General features: G+C 40.7%; 1 protein-coding gene across 1 annotated transcript in view; it reads left to right on the top strand.

Moving 5' to 3' along the window:
* The window catches only part of CD109 (CD109 molecule), a 168,114-nt gene that overhangs the window by 97,454 nt on the left and 52,033 nt on the right, over positions 1-18,627 (top strand). The window contains exons 16-18 of the mRNA XM_070073883.2: positions 11,106-11,180; positions 11,514-11,574; positions 17,803-17,944. Of these exons, the coding sequence (XP_069929984.2) occupies positions 11,106-11,180; positions 11,514-11,574; positions 17,803-17,944 (278 nt within the window). The remainder of the gene's footprint in view (positions 1-11,105; positions 11,181-11,513; positions 11,575-17,802; positions 17,945-18,627) is intronic.

Here is an 18,627-nt window from a genome sequence, read left to right as displayed (position 1 = left end):
TTGTAAATAATTATAGTTCCCATTGAATTAGGAATTTGCAGTATGTTAAGGGAGTGAAAGCATGTAAATATGCAAAAAATGTACAAACAAGTATGCAGAAATCCACCATTACATAAACTAATTCCATATTAATTAGTCATTTTATCTTTATACATTCTTTTAAAATTATTTGTCTGAGGGGTAGGCATACATGGAGTGATGGGGAAGAGAGTTAGAGACAGACAGACACACAAGGAGCTCCTGTCTGCTGGTTGACTCCCTGAATGCCTACAATGAAGCTGGGAGCTGGGGACTCGATACAGGTCTCCTACAGGGGTGGCAAGGTCCCAGCCACTGAGCTATCGATGCTATCTCCCAGAGTGTGCATTAGCAGGAAGCTAGAATCAGGAGCGGAGCCAGAACTCAAACCCAGGTACTCTGATACGGGATATAGGCAGTTTAACTGATGTCTTAACTGCTAGGCCAAATTTCCACCCCTTACTTATATATTCTTGATATATTATTGTGTGCCATTATCGGTTATGATTTAGATTGTATACTCTATGTCCATTAAAAGACTGAGAAATTAGTTATTTAACTGAAGGAAGTGTACAATTCATTCAAGCAAATTAATTTTACCATGTAAAAACAAAATCAGCTCAACCATACATACTTTTCTTTCTGAGGTGTTAATTTCTCAGTCTTTTTTTAAAAGAAAACTTTTTTAAAATAAATTGATCATTTCTTTTCTTAAGTTCACATTATTCCTAAAAGTCTATAGATATTACGTTTGAATTTATGAAAAATAATAATATTTTTTACCTTATGGCTTTCTAAATATCTTGATAAATATATTCTATTTTTTCATCCCTCTGTGTATGTTTGTGTGTGTACATAAACATGTGTACATACACATATATACACACACCCCTATTTGGCATGCATGCTATTTACATATTATACAATATAATCTATTTATACATATATTTATGCACACACATGTATATATGTGTATGTGTGTATATGTGTAAACAGTAAATTTTTCAGATATACTAAGGTTGCTAACCCAGCTTTATTTTTTTAGAAAACTTTTATTTAATAAACATAAATTTCAAAAGATTATAGTGGTTTTCCCCCCATAACCACCCTCCCACCCACAAACCATCCCATTTCTTACTCTCTCTCCCATCCCATTCTTCATTAAGATTCATTTTTAATTATCTTTATATACAGATCTACTTAGTATATACTAAGTAAAGATTTCAACAGATTGACCCACACAGACACATAAAGTATAAAGTACTGTTTGAGTACTAGTTATACCGTTAATTCACATAGTAAACACGTTAAGGACAGAGATCCTATATGGGGAGTAAGTGCACAGTTACTCCTGGTGTTGATTTAACAATTGACACTCTTATTTATGACGTCAGCGATCACCTGAGGCTCTTGTCCTGAGCTGCCAAGGCTATGGAAGCCTCTTAAGTTCACAAACTCCAACCTTATTTAGACAAGGCCATAGTAAAAGTAGAAGTTCTCTCCTCCATTCAGAGAAAGGTACCTCCTTCTTTGATGGCCCATTCTTTCTGCTGGGTTCTCACTTGTAGAGATCTTTCATTTAGGCCATTTTTTTTTCCACACTGTCTTGGCTTTCCATGTCTGAGAAACTCTCGTGGGCATTTTAGCCAGATCTGAATGCCTTAAAGGCTGATTCTGAGGCCAGAGTGCTGTTTAGGACATCGGCCATTCTACGAGTCTGCTGTATATCCTGCTTCCCATGTTGGGTCATTCTCTCCTTTTTAATTCTATTAATTATTATTATTATTATTTATTTGACAGAGTTAGAGAGAGAGAGAGACAGAGAGAAAGGTCTTCCTTCTGTTGGTTCACCCCCCAAGTAGCCGCTATGGCTGGAACTACGCTGATCTGAAGCCAGGAGCCAGGTGCTTCCTCCTGGTCTCCCATGCGGCTGCAGGGGCCCAAGCACTTGGGCCATCCTCCACTGCCCTCCTGGGCCACAGCAGAGAGCTGGACTGGAAGAGGAGCAACCAGGACTAGAACCCAGAGCCCATATGGGATGCCGGTGCCGCAGGGATTAACCAAGTGAGCCATGGTGCTGGCCCTCTATCAATTATTATTAGCAGACACTTAACCCAGCTCTTTTTTAGGTTCATATTTTCCTGGTGTATTTTCTTTTTATTTTAACCTTTTGTTTTTAAGTATTTTATTGCTAGCATATTGTTATATTTTGCTCTTGCTTTTAAATCTAATCTGATAGTTTATATCTTTTAACAAGCCTTTTTTAATATAAAGATTTATTTACTTATTTGAAAGGCAGTGTTACAGAGAGGCAGAGGCAATAAGAGAGAGATCTTCTATCTGCTGGGCCAATCCAAAGCCAGGAGCCAGGAGCTTGCTCTGGGTCTCCCATGTGGGTGCAGGGGACAAGGACTTGGGCCACCTTTAACTGCTTTCCCAGGTCATAAGCAGACAGCTGGATCTGAATTGGAGCAGCCAGATCTTGAACCTGCTTTCCATTTGGGATGCTGACAATACAAGCGGTGGTTTCACCTGCTATGCCACAGCACTGGCCCCTTAACAAGTCTTTTTAACCCATGTAGAAGTATAGTAGTTTTTGCTGTAATTAGAACTTTTTCCTGCTACGTTTTAATGTTTTTTTCTTTTTCTTTTTTTTTTATTTGGTAAATACAAATTTCCAAAGTACAGTTTATGGACTACAATGGCTCCCCCCCCCCCATAATTTCCCTCCCACTTGCACCCCTCTCATCTTCTGCTCCCTCTCCCATTCCATTCACATCAAGTTTCATTTTCAATTATCTTTATATACAGAAGATTGATTTAGTATATATTAAGTAAAGATTTCATCAGTTTGCACCCACACAGAAACACGGAGTATAAAATACTGTTTCAGTACTAGTTATAGCATTACTTCACATTGGACAACACATTAAGGACAGATCCCACATGAGAAGTAAGTACACAGTGACTCCTATTGTTGACTTAACAATTTAACACTCTTGTTTATGGCGTCAGTAATCTCCCTAGGCTCCAGTCATGAGTTGCCAAGGCTATGGAAGCCTTTTGAGTTCGCCGACTTCGATCTTATTCCGACAGGGTCATAGTCAAAGTGGAAGTTCTCTCCTCCCTTCAGAGAAAGGTACCCCCTTCTTTGATTGCCCCGTTCTTTCCACTGGGATCTCACTCACAGAGATCTTACATTTAGGTCGTCATCTTTTTTTTTTTTCCCAGGGTGTCTTGGCTTTCCATGCCTAAAATACTCTCATGGGCTCTTCAGCCAGATCCGAATGCCTTAAGGGCTGATTCTGAGACCAGAGTGCTGTTTAGGACATCTGTCATTCTATGAGTCTGCTGTGTATGCCGCTTCCCATGATGGATCGTTCTCTCCCTTTTTGATTCTATCAGTCAGTATTAGCAGACACTAGTCTTGTTTGTGTGATCCCTTTGACTCTTAGACTTCTCAGTGTGTTCAATTGTGAACTGAAATTGATCACTTGGACTAGTGAGATGGCATTGGTACATGCCACCTTCATGTGATTGTATTGGAATCCCCTGGCACGTTTCTAACTCCACCATTTGGGGCAAGTCCGATTGAGCATGTCCCAAATTGTGTATCTCCTCCCTCTCTTATTCCCACTGTTATATTTAACAGGGATCACTTTTCAGTTAAAATTTAAACACCTAAGAATAATTGTATGTTAATTACAGAGTTCAACCAATAGTACTAGAACTAAACAAAGAAAAAATACTAAAAGGAACAAAATATTACATTGTACATCAACAGTCAAGACAAGGGCTGATCAAGTCACTATTTCTCATAGTGTCCATTTCACTTCAACAAGTTTCCCCTTTGGTGCTCAGTTAGTTGCCGCCGATCAGGGAGAACATATGATATTTGTCCCTTTGGGACTGGCTTAATTCACTCAGCATAATGTTTTCCAGATTCCTTCATCTTGTTGCAAATGACCAGATTTCATTTTTTTGACTGCTGTATAGTATTCTATAGAGTACATGTCCCATAATTTCTTTATCCAGTCTACTGTTGATGGGCATTTGGGTTGGTTCCAGGTCTTAGCTATTGTGAATTGCTTTTGCTGCGAGGTTTCCTTCCTTTACCTTCTTTCATATTGATGATTGTGTTTCTGCGTTTCTGTGTGTAACACATCTTTAAGCATCTTTTGCAGGGCCAGACGAGTGGCGACAAATTCTTTCAATTTCTGTTTGCTATGAAAGGTCTTTATTTCACCTTCATTCACAAATGAGAGCTTTGCAGGATATAATATTCTGGGCTGGCAGTTTTTTCTCTCTTAGTACCTGGGCTATGTCTTGCCATTCCCGCCTAGCTTGTAGGGTTTCTGATGAGAAGTCTGCTGTGAGTCTAATTGGAGATCCTCTGAGAGTAATCTGACGTTTCTCTCTTGCACATTTTAGGATCTTTTCTTTCTGTTTCACTGTGGTGAGTTTAATTACAACGTGTTGTGGCGACGATCTCTTTTGGTCATGTTTATTAGTGGTTCTATGAGCTTCCTGTACTAGGATGTCTCTGTCCTTCTCCAAACCTGGGAAATTTTCTGCTAGTATTTCACTAAAAAGGCCTTCTAATCCTTTCTCCCTCTCCATGCCTTCAGGAACTCCTAGAACCCGAATGTTGGGTTTTTTAATAGTATCCTGTAGATTCCCAACAATATTTTTTAGATTTCTAATTTCCTCTTCTTTTCTTTGGTTTGACTGTATACTTTCCTGTTCTCTGTCTTCTAAGTCTGATATTCTCTCTTCTGCTTCACTCATTCAGTTTTTAAGGCTCTCTAATGTGTTTGTCATTGGATCTATTGAATTCTTCATTTCATTATGATTTCTCGTCACTATCACAGTTTTATGTTCTACTAGTTGCTTCATTTCATTTTGATTCCTCCTTAATATTTCATTTTAATGAGAGAGATTTTCTATCCTGTCCAGTAAGGATTTCCGTAGTTCAAGAATTTGTTTTTGAGAACTTAATGTTCTTATCATTTTTTTGAGATCCACTTCTTGCATTTCTTCTATCTCATCATCTTCATAATCTTTAATTGGGGTGTCTTATCATTTTGGGGCATCATAGTTTCTTCCTTGTTCTTGTTACCTCAGTTTCTACGTTTGGCATTGTGGAGATATTCTTTGGTTTCTTTGCTGTGGTGTTTTTTCTCGTTATACTGTGACTCTAGATTAAGTGGACTGTCTGCTTTTGATGGAGCCTTAGAGGCTTGAGATGGGTGTGGCCTGAGAGCTCTGTTTGGTTCCTCAGGGTTAAGGGTGTGCCAAAGGTGACACTCCCAGATTAGGCGTGTTAAATCTCTCTCTTTCTTTCTTTTTTTGATTCAAAAGGGACGTAATTCCACACAGCTGAGCAGAATTGGAGGTAGTTAGCAGGCGAATGATATACCCACAGGAGCCAGAGATCAGAAGCTCTTTCCCAAGGACCACACAGGGAATCTGTTCAGCCCTCAGTGTGGGCTCAAATTCTCCTGCAGTCTCCCACTGGGTTGCCAAGGTTACCAAATTGTAGCGTCTCTGGAGAGTACTCACGTGAATTCTGTGCGTTCTCTCCCCCACCGTCTCTGTTTTCACAGTCTCAGTTCATTAGCACCACACATTCACTAGGTCCTAATCTCCTGTTATTTCACACACCCCCCCCCCCCCCCCCGCCCCAGAGTCAGGTTTTTCTGCTAGGCTGAGGGCTGGTGCAGACCTGAGGTCACCCTGCTTATGACATATGTCCAAAATGGCGCCTGCTCTTTGTCTTGCTCGCCTTTGAGAGGTGAGTGGAGAGAGAGAAACTCATGTCCGTATCGGTCACATTTTTTTTTTTTTCCTCTCTCTTCTAGTTAGCCTGGTGAACTTTTCCCCACGGGGTTTCAAGCCTCATTCCCTCTAGTCTCCTCTTTTCGCTTGCCTGCCGGTATTCTGGGCTATTGAGGTTCGGCTCACCTTGCGCTCCAGCGCTGGTGTGTTGAGTCTGCTGCTGGTGTCCTGAACTGTGGGCTCCCATGCTCTCCACGCAGGTCCACTGTGAATCACTAGTTCCGGAAGAGTTTCCTCTGCTGTTTCTTCCCCAAGTCTTCCTTGAACCTTCTGTATCTCCACTTTTATTAAACTGTCTCTTCCTGGACTATCAGTGTGCTCCCATCCTATTCCGCCATCTTGCTGCTCTCTACTTTTTTATGTTTTAAAATTTAAGCTACTCTCTTCATTTCTTCTTCTTTCATGGATTTGATCAAATTTTGCTTTGCTGGGTTTTGCTTCATTCTTTTTTTTTTAAAAATTATGTTAGATGTACTTCATTCATGAACTGTACTCATATTTATTGTTATTGATTTCTTAATATTAGTATCTTCAATATTAATATACACATCTTTGTATGCTCTCATATTCTTTTTGACTCTACCCTTGTTCTCTTCTCCTTCCTCCCTCCTGGCCAGAACAAGTTATTATTGTTCAGATTTCATCTCTGTGTTATGGGTTATCTTTTCAGTCTATGTCCGTCTTTCATTTTTTTCTGGAAATTTGTGTCCATTATCTTTTTATATATATCTTTTTCTCTTTTATTTTTTCTTTCTTTCTGGGTTTCCTGTTATTCAGATATTGGCATTTCTACTTCCATCCTCCATATCTGTAAACTTTTTATTTAATATTTTCTTTTTTTTTTTTTGCAGTAAATGCCTTGTTTATTTGTTCTTTGTCTGCTTATCCATCAGGGTGGGTAATGCCTGCAGGATCTGTGGGTGGGTAAAACAGTGCTCACTCTTTCTCCTGTCCATATGTATTTTGTTTCTTCCTGCTGACTTTAACCTCTTTTCAAAGTGGGGAAAAGATTATTTCATTTTTTCTTCCTTTTAGCTGCTCTTTATTCAGGGTTGGAAGCTGCATGAGACAGTACTTTCTTTCTTTCTATCATTTTCTGCCCCTCTTCTGGCCTAGTGTGGCACTGCATGGGAACAAGTGGTGACCCTTGGAAAAACAAATCAGTCTATTTGTGGGTGTTCAGTATTATGATGCTGTAGCAAATTGTCCCCTTTACAAGGTCAAAGGTATTCTAATGTCTCTATAATTGCAATGATGAAGTAGCAGCTGCTGTCTATGCCCCATGTGCATGGACAGGCTTCTTACTGTAGATCTCAGATTACTCCACCAAGTCATCTCTAGATCATTATTTCATGTCACAGGTGTTCCATGCATCCTGGAGCTGCAAGCTCCAGGTAGGAACAAGAGAACAGTGGTCTGTGAGATTTGTAACTCTTCCAATTTAATCTTGCATCGCATGGACATATGCACATCCTCCATTTTTTGTTACTGTCAGTGTCACGTCTGTAGCAGAAAGTCTAGTTAACAAATGGATGAGGCACAGTTTCCAGGGACTCCTCCTATGAGAAGTGGGGCTGTCACTGAAAGAAATGACTGCTTCCATTCCTTATCAGATGCTAGAACCACAGGTGTTCTTGTGGTTATGAGCACATTTAGGAGCAGGGATGACAGGGTTAGGAATTGGGTCTATAGAAGGTGTCTTTTCCTATCTCATATTCCTGCTTGTATCTAGATATTTGTCTGTTTATATTTTTATTCTGATTCTCTTCCTATGCTTACCTACGTTTTTCTTTCCATGATTTCTGAAAATGCGTTTTTTCATATTGTAATTGGCGTGTTTCATGTTCACACATTGATTCTGATGACTGCTACTGGTTGTTATTTCTTAGGTGGGGTCAGGTCTGCAGGATTTGGGGGTGGGTGGGTCAGGAAAGTCTGAGGGGAATATTCTAGAAGCTACCTGTGTTCTTGTCCTTTGTTCTCCTCTCTTGACAGCTGAGCGTCCAAAGTCCTTGACAGGTGGCTCTCCCAGGCCTGCACCATGGGAACGCTGTGCATGCTCATAGCCACCAGGTGACTGCTGAGGACCATATCACACCTCTGACAGCTTCATCTGGGAGGTGTGCAGGGGGCCTGGTCTTCCTGGGGTGACATCGACAGCCACATCCTCAAGGGTCACTGGTTTCTAGAAGATGAGAGCTTCTCTGCTGCTCATTAACAGAAACAAAGAAACACGCAGGAGAAGTCACAGCAGAGGCTCCCTGCCTGCCCGGTCTGCAGACCAGGAGCTTTTGCTCTCCAGGGTTGTTTTATGTTTTCTCTTTGTCTCTTCTACTTGTCTCTGGGAGAGTTGGTCAATGGGCTCTTCAGCTTCCTGGTCATTCTTTTTTTTTTTTTTTCATTTTTGACAGGCAGAGTGGACAGTGAGAGAGAGAGACAGAGAGAAAGGTCTTCCTTTGCCGTTGGTTCATCCTCCAGTGGCCGCCGCGACCGGCGCGCTGCGGCCGGTGCACTGCACTGATCCGATGGCAGGAGCCAGGTGCTTCTCCTGGTCTCCCATGGGGTGCAGGGCCCAAGCACTTGGGCCATCCTCCACTGCACTCCCTGGCCACAGCAGAGAGCTGGCCTGGAAGAGGAAGAGGGGCAACCGGGACAGAATCCGGCACCCCGACCGGGACTAGAACCCGGTGTGCCGGCACCGCAAGGCGGAGGATTAGCCTAGTGAGCCGCGGTGCCGGCCTGGTCATTCTTTTTTACCATTCATCTCTCTTCTGCTTTGTCCCCTTGCATTGTGACCTTTATCCCAGCTGCTGTATTTTCAATATATGTGGTTTTCATGTGGTTCTTGGTTCATATTGCTAGTATTTCCCCAAATCCCAGAGTTGATCTTCTCAGTAATTCTGCTTCACGTGCTGTATGCCATCCAGTTGCAGGGGCTGCTTTCACCTGTCGGGAAGGCTGGTTGGGTTGGCAGCTCCTCTGAGGAAGTCTGCTGGGGAAGGTTGAATATCTGTCTGTCCTCTGAGTTTACAGAGAAGGGAGGGTCAAGTCTCACAGACTGGGAAATTACTCTTCATCCTCTCTGCTGCCTGCCTGTGTTCAACTTCTCTTAACCTCTCCTGGGAAAAGCAGTACTGGAGGTTGTGATCTGTCAGCCCTGAAGGTTGGGGCCAGAGTGAAGGCTTGAGGGCCCTGGGTCTGCCTACGTATCTTCTCGCTCTCTCACAGCAGAAGGATGGAAGTGCTGACCTGGAATCGGCTGAGGCCGTCTGAGCTGCTGCTGATTTTGGCAAGGAGGTTGCAAGGAGTGGTTGTCCTGAGGCTACGCCCCTGGAGAGAAGGAGGAGCAGAATTCAGGACCTCTCATCCAGTCTTGTGACTGTTGCCCGTAACTGTCTTCTGCCTTGGACCGGAGCCACCTGGCCTCTTCCACACCAGCTCTTCCTGGGCTTTTCTCATGCTACTCATCCAACTTCCCTCCTTCTTTTGTGTTCCTCCAGAGCTGGCGCAGGAGAGAGGAGTCAGAAGCCTATGCTAACAGACCATCTTGGCTTCTTTCTTTCTTGTTGAATTTATGCATGCTGCTGAGAGCGTCTGGAAGGCCACAGAGTAATTTAATTGTACTAGATCTTCCAGGAATAATTTTTAGACACCAGCCTTTCCATCATTAGCCTCTGCTGCAGCTTTGGCAGTGCTGTTTTTTATTGAGCCAGCGAGAAAAGGAGGATTTCTTTATGAGATAGAACACTGCTGCTAGAATACTTCCATCTGTTCGTGCCTGGGCAAGAACAGAAGCAGATCCTCATGTATTTGCATTTTGCGGTGGGGTGAGAGTCATGGAACTGAAATCTTCTCTCCATTATGTCTGGCCCTGGCTCCATTGTCTGTTGTCGGGCTAACTGGATTTGCCTGCTTGTTGAGACGTTATGAAATTGTCGGTGTTCTCATTACATTATTTTTGTTATTGGTGCCTGTTCTGTCCTCGTATTTGCTTACTGTGGATGCAGCCTTGGCAGTTGTTAGCATAGTAGAAACAGTGGTTATTGGTGTTTTAATTTTACACTAGAGTGTGTTTTTTTTTTTCAACTTGCACATCGATACTTTTCTGGTTTTTCATTCTACCTTTGTTTTAATTTCTCTGCTTAATGCTAACATAAATAAGGGAGAAGAATACAAAGTCACCTAAAAAGGTATAAAACTTTAATTTTTTGTTGTATTAAAAAACTCATATATAACACAACATTTTTGCTTCTTGCCATTTTTCAGTGTACTGTTGAGTGACATTAATTATGTCACTACAGTGTGCCACCCTGGCTGCTATCTATTTCCAAAACCTTTCTATTGCCCTAAACAGATACTCTGTAACCATAAAATAATGCTTTCTCAGTCTCCTTCCCCAACCCCTGGTAACCTCGAATCTACTTCTGTCTTTGTGAGTTTGCCTATTTTAGATATTTCATACAAGTAGAATGATACATTTGTCATTTTTTGTCTGGATTCACTTGGCACAGTGTTTTCAAGTTTCCTCCATGTTGCAGCATGTATCTGGGCTTCGTTTCTCTTTATGGCTGAGTAGTGTTCTATTGTGTGGATGGACATGTGGATTGTTTCTACCTTTTGGCTAGTGTGACTAATGCTACAATGAATGTTGGCTTTTAAGTGTCTATTTGAGTCCTGTCTTCAGTTCTTTGTGTAGATACCTAGGAGTGGAATTGCTGGGTCACTTTTTTTTTTTAAATTTCTGATACTTTATTTTTAAACTGGATCATATTCTAATTCCATACTTACATTTTGGGTACTTTTTATGTTTATTAATACTTTGTTTTTCCTCTTGTGAATTGTTTCTTTAGGTTATTTTTCATTAACTCAAGTAACTGACATTTTGCAGAACTTATATTAAGCACCATCAAATTTAACTTATTTATCTCCACCAAAAGAGTGGATCATTTTTAATGTGTCTTTGTGATGGTCTAGTTAATCAGTGATATTTAAATTCCTCCTCTGTAGAACTCATGTCCACACTTCTGAATTCTGGATTGCGGAACACAGTAAAAATATGTTTAAGTTAAATATGTAATTTTGGCTGAATCATGAACAATCATTTACATATTTATTACTACTCAATTTGTATCATTTTCAAATTTGATAAACATGAAGGCTATGTTTTCATGATGTTACTTATAAGAAATATTATGGAAGACAGAAAAGATGGATATGTATCCATTCATTCTATTTTATCTTTTCCTTAGGTGGTCCAAGAACTGGAACTTTATAATACAGGATATTATTTAGGCATGTTCATGAATTCTTTTGCAGTCTTTCAGGTATGCTTAATTTGCTACATAATTTGAAAAGAAATTTATATTATTTACTATTGCAAACACTGTCAGAACAAGAACTCATTATGAAATGTTACTGTTTTATTAACTGCATCATGGAATTGTCATTAAACAAATAATTTCCTACCTTTACATAACTTTGCTTAGTTTGAAATTGTGTGTGTGCGCGCTGTATTAGGGAGAGAGACAGAAGTCTAATATACTTGTATATACATAAGCTCTCAGAAATAAGCAATACTGAGTCGAGGAAATTTCTGTGATAATTCAGGGAGGAGCATTTAAACTTTTTAAAGGAAAAATTACAATTATTCTTTCTAGGAATGTGGCCTTTGGGTGTTGACGGATGCAACCCTTACGAAGGATTATATTGATGGTGTTTGTAAGTAAAACCTGGCTTGTAAATTATTTGTCTTTTACCTCAGGTGTTTATATTACTTGTTTAGTATGGATACTTTGTGGTTGAACGTAGATGTTATGATTTTCATTTTCTGTTCTCTTGTCTTAAAATATTTGGAGTTTAATGTACTTGGATATATACTCAGGTCATGGCATGGAATGTTCATATGGGCTCCTGTCTAGATCTTTTTAAATGAATGCTTTCCCCTGACTTTTTGTAGTTCGTTAAGGTAGTTTTATTTTCGTACATATTTGAAGAGCTTCCAATTTATATTGCAAACTGTGGTATTATTTTGGAATTAGTTAAAAAGAACATGTTTTTGAAACATTTGTGTCCTCTAACTTTTTAATGTTCACCTGGAAAGTAGCCAAAATGTCATAAAGTATAACGGTGTACCCATGTGCACGTGCATGCACCCGTCTCGTTTGTGTGTATACTGATCCCCAGAATTGCTAAATGGAGTTGGTCATCAACAATACTAAATGCACTTTGAAGGAGAAGTCATAAAATGTTTTGACTGTAGGAAATATGTAAATGGGAATGGACGATTGCTTTCAGGTAAAATTACACTAATAACATCTTGAAAGGCATTCAGAACTGTCAGTTTGTACCCCTGGATTCTCCTGTTTTTGTCAGGTGTACTCAGTTACTCTACACTGAGCCCCAGCTGACTGGCCTTGGGCCCGTTCTTTCCTGAAGCATGAAAGATAATTTTATAGTCTTGGAGATTTTATGTAGTCATCATGATCTCTGGATACTGAAGATTTGTCCATTTGTCAGTCCAGCTTTGACCCCTCTTGGATTGCATTTACTTACCAAATCTGACCTGCCGACTCCTGTTACACTCATCAGTGATACTGTATCTCTTACCTTTCCTGAGAACTCTTTTCTACCTTTTCACTGTAACAGAGGAAACCTGAGACTCTAACTAGCGCTGTATGCACCTTCTCAAGTGACCCATGTTCATTTCTCTGCTGCTCTTCTGGCTCGGGATCAGTAGGTACGGAAGATTCCAGTGTTTTCGTGCCTACTATCAGACCACTGTTCAAAAACTCTGAGGGAAGAAGAGCTCCTTATCAGTTGAAGCTCAAAAATTCCAGTCAAAGCTCCTTCCATTAACATTCAATCAATGTACTTCCTCTTTCCCGCTCACACAGGATTTCAGTTCTTACTCCTGTTGTTATCCTGTGGGTGGGGTGGGGTGGGTTTGAACCTCAGTTGAACCTGCACTATCCTGTGATCGCCACAGTTGCAATAATGGGATCCAAGGCCATGTTACCAACTGCACTGTGCTCCTAACATCTCACATGCCTGTCCTGCTACCTTCTATAGTCCCCACTTCCCAAATCTATTAGGCATGTTCTTTGTTCTAACTAAGATTTTTCAGTTCCCTGACTTCTGGTTATTCTGTGCTATTCATTTAGTCTGCCTTTACTCCTCTACAACACTTGGCCTGGACTACAGGTTAATGGATTTGGTGGATTTTCTTCCCAGTTGCTTACTCTGTCAAATCTCCTTCACTAAACTCAACTCAGGAACAATTCAACCATTAATCTTACTCTTCTGTTTCTGTACTCTGAGACCATGCAGATATCTTAAATTCAGTATATCACAAACCAGCTTTGTGGGCTTCTCTTGCCTCACAGCCTTGATCTTCCCTTTCTTGATATGATTTAATTGAGCTGATTCCTTGAATTGACATTTTCCTATCTCTTTTAATAAAATTGTTACATTCCTAGATATCCAAATCAGAAACCCAGGATTCATCCTTGATTACTTCCTTTCTTTCTCTCTGAGGTGGAACAGCACAGAGGCTATCAAATACCCCTTGCTTTCAATTCTGACCTTATAACTTAAGTAAACTCTCTAAGCCTCTGATTTTCTCTTAACATATAGAGTTGGTAATATTACTTGTCTCTTAGGGTTGTTAGGAGGTAAAATGCAAATGTAAAAAATCATACTGCATGTAGTAGGTATGAATGTGGTTTTTTAAAAATTTTCTTTTATTTTTATGTTAATGTAATATTAATACCAAAAAAAAAAACTAATAAAATATAGTTCAGAGAACCCTAAGAATATACTGGTATTTTCTTCTTGCTTCTCATCCTCTTTTCCCTCTCTCCTTCCTCCTTCCCTCCCTTCCTTCCTTCCTTTTTAGTTTTTGAGAAAATACATTTTTAATTAACATTATAGCCAAGGGCTTAATGCTCCAGTAAATAAAGAGATCAACTAGTAAAAAGTAAAAATACCTTAGTTCAGCAGGAATATAAGCAAGAGCTATAAACAAATGAAAATATGACCATTTCACCCATGTACAGTAAATTTTAAAATAATCACAGTTCATTAAAACTGTAGTAGAATAACATGCTTAACCATTGATTTGACACAAATGCAGTCTTACATACACATATTTCAGCAGCTCAAAGTGCTTGATATATATTGGATCATTATGAGTGCCATTTTCTTGTTATCTTTCAGATACAATTTGTTCATTCATTATTGAATAGGCAGTATGATGTTAGTTGCATGTCTGGGGCAATGGGGACTCCAGCTTGGTCTAGTGGCCAGACCAAGATATACATAGAGGAGTGTGCTAAGGGCTGTGGTAGGGAAAGGTAAGCATGCCGTAGGTGCACACTGACGACATTCAGCCAAGAGGAGGAGCAAATTGCTTGAGACCCTTCTCTCCTAGCCTCTGATTGGCTTCAGACCCTCAGCAGTATCTCCTTGACCAATGCAGTAACCTCCTAACTCATTGTTTTGTCAGCCTCCATTTTGCCCCAGCTCCAAGCCATTGTTCATGAAGTTGTCAGAGTTATATGTATGCAACATGAGCTAAATCATGTTTTTAGTTTATTTTAACATTTTCAGTGAATCATCATTGTTTAAAGGATTAAGTCCAAATCCTTCAGCATTTTACTTGATATTTTAAAATCTGGACCCAACTATTTTTTCTCTTCTCATTTTATGCCAGTTTTACCTAACACTCACTGTCATATTTTGGACATACCTTTGCATTTGGCTCACTTCCTTTTTCTGTATGAGATGTTCTTTATTTGGAAACTAAAGGAAAATGGAATGCAAAGAATATAACACAGAATGGATTTTTTCCTAGGCATACCCTTAAAAAAATAAAAACCAAAAAGTGTAAACTGTTATCTACATAAAAGCCATCAAGTTCAGGACACTATTTTTTTTAAAGATTTATTTATTTTATTTTAAAGTCAGAATTACACACAGAGAGGAGAGGCAGAGAGAGAGAGAGGTCTTCCATCTGATGGTTCACTCCCCAGTCGGCCGCAAAAGCCGGAGCTGTGCTGATCTGAAGCCAGGAGCCAGGAGCCAGGAGCCAGGAGCTTCTTCCAGGTCTCCCACACAGGTGCAGGGGCCCAAGGACTTGGGCCATCTCCTACTGCTTTCCCAGGCCATAGCAGAGAGCTGGATCAGAAGAGGAGCAGCTGGGACTCGAACCGGGGCCCTTATGGGATGCTGGCGCTTCAGGCCAGGGCGTTAACCCACTGCGCCACAGTGCCGGCCCCTCAGGACGCTCTTGTAAGCAGTGGTATCAGCCATTTAACTTCACCCCTAAATACCTGAGGGTCCTGGAAATTTCACTGTGTCAGTGCTGTCTTGTTCATTTCAATTGAAGGAATAAATGGATGCCCTTTAGAGATCTCTTTAAGATTAAGAAAGAAAAAGGAAAGAGCCAAATCATGATTGTAAGGCAGCTGCCTCCGGGTTTCCGTTGAAACTCTTGCAGATTATGTTGATGACAGGAATGAGCAGGGGCATTGTCATGGTGCACAGTGACTCTTCTGAAGCTTTCCTGGTGTTTTTCTGTTAAAGTTCTGGCTAACTTTCTCAAAAACGCTCCTAACGAGTTGTTACAGTTCTTTGGCCCTCCAGAAAGTCCACATACAAAATACCTTGTGCCTCCCAAAAAGTGGTTGTCATGACTCTTTCCCTCACCCAGTCCACTTTTGCTGGAACTGGACCGCTTCCATCCTTGGAGGCCATTGCTTTGATTGCACTTTACCTTCAGGATCATACTAGAAAAGCCATGTTTCATCTCCTATTACAATTCAAAGAAATGCTTCAAGATCTTGGTCCCACTTGTTTCAAATTCCTATTGAAAACTCTACTCATGGGCCGGCACCATGGCTCACTTGGTTAATCCTCTGCCTGTGGCGCTGGCATCCCGTATGAGCGCCGGTTCTAGTCCTGGCTGCTCCTCTTCCATTCCAGCTCTCTGCTGTGTCCCGGGAAGGCAGTGGAGGATGGCCCAGGTGATTGGGCGCCTGTACCCTCGTGGGAGACCAGGAAGAAGCACCTGGCTCCTGGCTTCGGATCGGCATAGCTCCGGCCGTGGTGGCCATTTGGGGGGTGAACCAACGGAAGGAAGACCTTTCTCTCTCTCTCTCTCTCTCTCACTGTCTAACTCTGTCAAATGAAAAAATAGCCTACATTCACTAAAAAAAAAAAAAAAAAAAAAAAAAAAAGAAAACTCTACTCTTGTGTACAGCTGTTGTGATACCCACTATGAGTAAGGTAAACTTGCTCAACTTCAGTTTTTCAGAATTATATAAGCTGAATCCTTTGAGGTGTTTATGCTTTTAGCTGTTGTTTCTGCTGTTAATTGTTGATTCTTTTCTATTAGGGTATGAACAAGATTAATTTCTTTCCTTACAAGTTGCTGTGGAAGGTCTGCCACTGTGGGATTCATCTTCTGCATTCTCCATTGCTTTTTTTTTTTTTTTTTTTTTGACAGGCAGAGTGGACAGTGAGAGAGACAGAGAGAGAAAGGTCTTCCTTTTTTGCCGTTGGTTCACCCTCCAATGGCCGCCGCTGCAGCCGGCGCACCGCGCTGATCCTGGCAGGAGCCAGGAGCCAGGTGCTTTTCCTGGTCTCCCATGGGGTGCAGGGCCCAAGCACCTGGGCCATCCTCCACTGCACTCCCTGGCCATAGCAGAGAGCTGGCCTGGAAGAGGGGCAACCGGGACAGAATCCGGCGCCCCAACCGGGACTCGAACCCGGTGTGCCGGCGCCGCAAGGTGGAGGATTAGCCTATTGAGCCACGGCGCCGGCTCTCTCCATTGCTTCTTAAACTGAGTTTTCATTTGTAAGCTGCTGATTTCGTTGGGACATTGTTCCCACAAACTTTTTGAAAAGCATCAATGATTCCACCATTCTTCCATACAGACTTCCATAAACTTGATATTTTATTCTTGCTTCAAGCAGGAGTTCTTGTTGCTCTTTTCATTCAAACTGATGTCTTACCCTTCTTAGTGCCTCAAACCAGATCCTGGGCATTGCCTCCCTGAGATCATGCCCCAAAAGGCTTGTGTTCATGTCTTCCTTTGGACACACCTTTAAGATTTCTTACATCTGAGTCTGACACATGATGCACTGCTGGTTCCTAATCCATACCTCTGTCTGCTTCCACCTGCATCTCTGGAGCCACTCTGGTTTACCAGCCACTCCCAGCATTCTCTACATAAACAGCTTTTCTGCATCTCCTGTTACCTTGCTCACTGGGTCTCTAGTCTTACTCTTTCAATATACGGGTTCCATGTAAAATCTACCGTTTTCTGTATGGTAGACCTTTTCCATGTGTCTGTTATTCCCCTACTTATGTTTATTACAGGTTTTTATTTGTTTCTTTTCTCCATTGTCTATGAATGGAGTTCATTGCCTTCCTTTTTGTACCTTGGTACTTACTACAGTGTAATTTTCTTCACATTTTATTTTGAAATAATTTTAGATTTACAGAAATTGTGAAAAAAGATGATCCAACATCTGTATGACAATGTAAATTTTTAATTTTGATATCCAGTAAACAAATGATTGAAGCATGTTATGAGTGGTATAGTCAATGATAATCAGTACTAGGGAGACAGCAAGAGGAGGGGAGAAAAATTACAGGTGGCTCTAAGAATGTGATTTAACTTAAGAAATACAAATTTAAAAATTTTTAAACAATTTGTAAGTAGTTTTTCAGGGAATTTTTTTGTTTGTTTTTAGTTCTGGCCCGGATGTCACTGTCCATGTGGTTTTGAGTCAACTCCCTGACTTCTCTTAGGTTTCTCATCTATATAATGAGAGGCTTGAACAAGACAAACTCAGCTGAGGAGCTACGATTGTGTGCACCAAGCTTATAATTCATTCTCTCCAGTGACTGCTTGCCTACCTATTGTCAATGTTTATTTTTAGATGATACTTTGGAGTATGCTGAGAGGTTTGTGGAGGAAAATGATGGGAACATGGTAGACATTCACGACTTTTCTTCCGTTGATTACCCACATGTCAGAAAGCATTTTCCAGAGACTTGGATTTGGATAGACACCCATATGGGGTAAAAATTTATGAAGTTCTTTGTCCATATATATTTTGTGCTTGTTTTAAATAAGTTTTGCCCTCTAATATTTAAGTACAAATGTAGTGTAATTAAGACTGGGTAGACAAAGAGGTTTTTGGATTAGGATGATGTTTATGGGATTTATATATGATATTTAATAAAGCCACATGGTTTATTGGGAGAATATCAAGAAGAGAGATCCATTTTAAATTAAGGGTGATTTTAACTTACATGAATCTCATCGTTCTCACTGGAGGAGGATTTCTGGTTCTACATTTGTTGGCAGGGGTGAGAATCCCTCCTGGACCTCTGGCAGTGCTGCCAGCTGAACCCTTCTCCTCATAAAACATCCCCTGTGAGTCACAGGGAGAGGGCATGTGTGTGGTGGAAGGAATTCAGCTTAGCTGGCAAACTGCGTACTACCTGATAAGCAAGCAGATAAAGCATAAAATCTACACAGTATTTTATAGTCAGCCATTTAAGATACCTGAAAGAAGACATGAGTCAAATATAATTAGAAAAAAGTCCCAACAAATCAGTCACACAACTGGCAGGGATACAGAGAGCAAGTGTTTCTGTAAATTGAGAGGAAAACACTGTAGTTACAGTTGAACTTCTGCATTTATTCTCTGTACAAAATTAATGAAAAATAATGTTTATTCTGAAGATACTCTGAAGAT

This window comes from Oryctolagus cuniculus, chromosome 5 (genome assembly GCF_051225735.1).
Source record: "Oryctolagus cuniculus isolate XC-2025 breed Fujian yellow rabbit chromosome 5, ASM5122573v1, whole genome shotgun sequence".
In the NCBI taxonomy this organism is placed as follows: domain Eukaryota; kingdom Metazoa; phylum Chordata; class Mammalia; order Lagomorpha; family Leporidae; genus Oryctolagus; species Oryctolagus cuniculus.
Note: the sequence above shows the minus strand (reverse complement) of the source record. Positions and strands in the feature narration are given on the sequence as shown.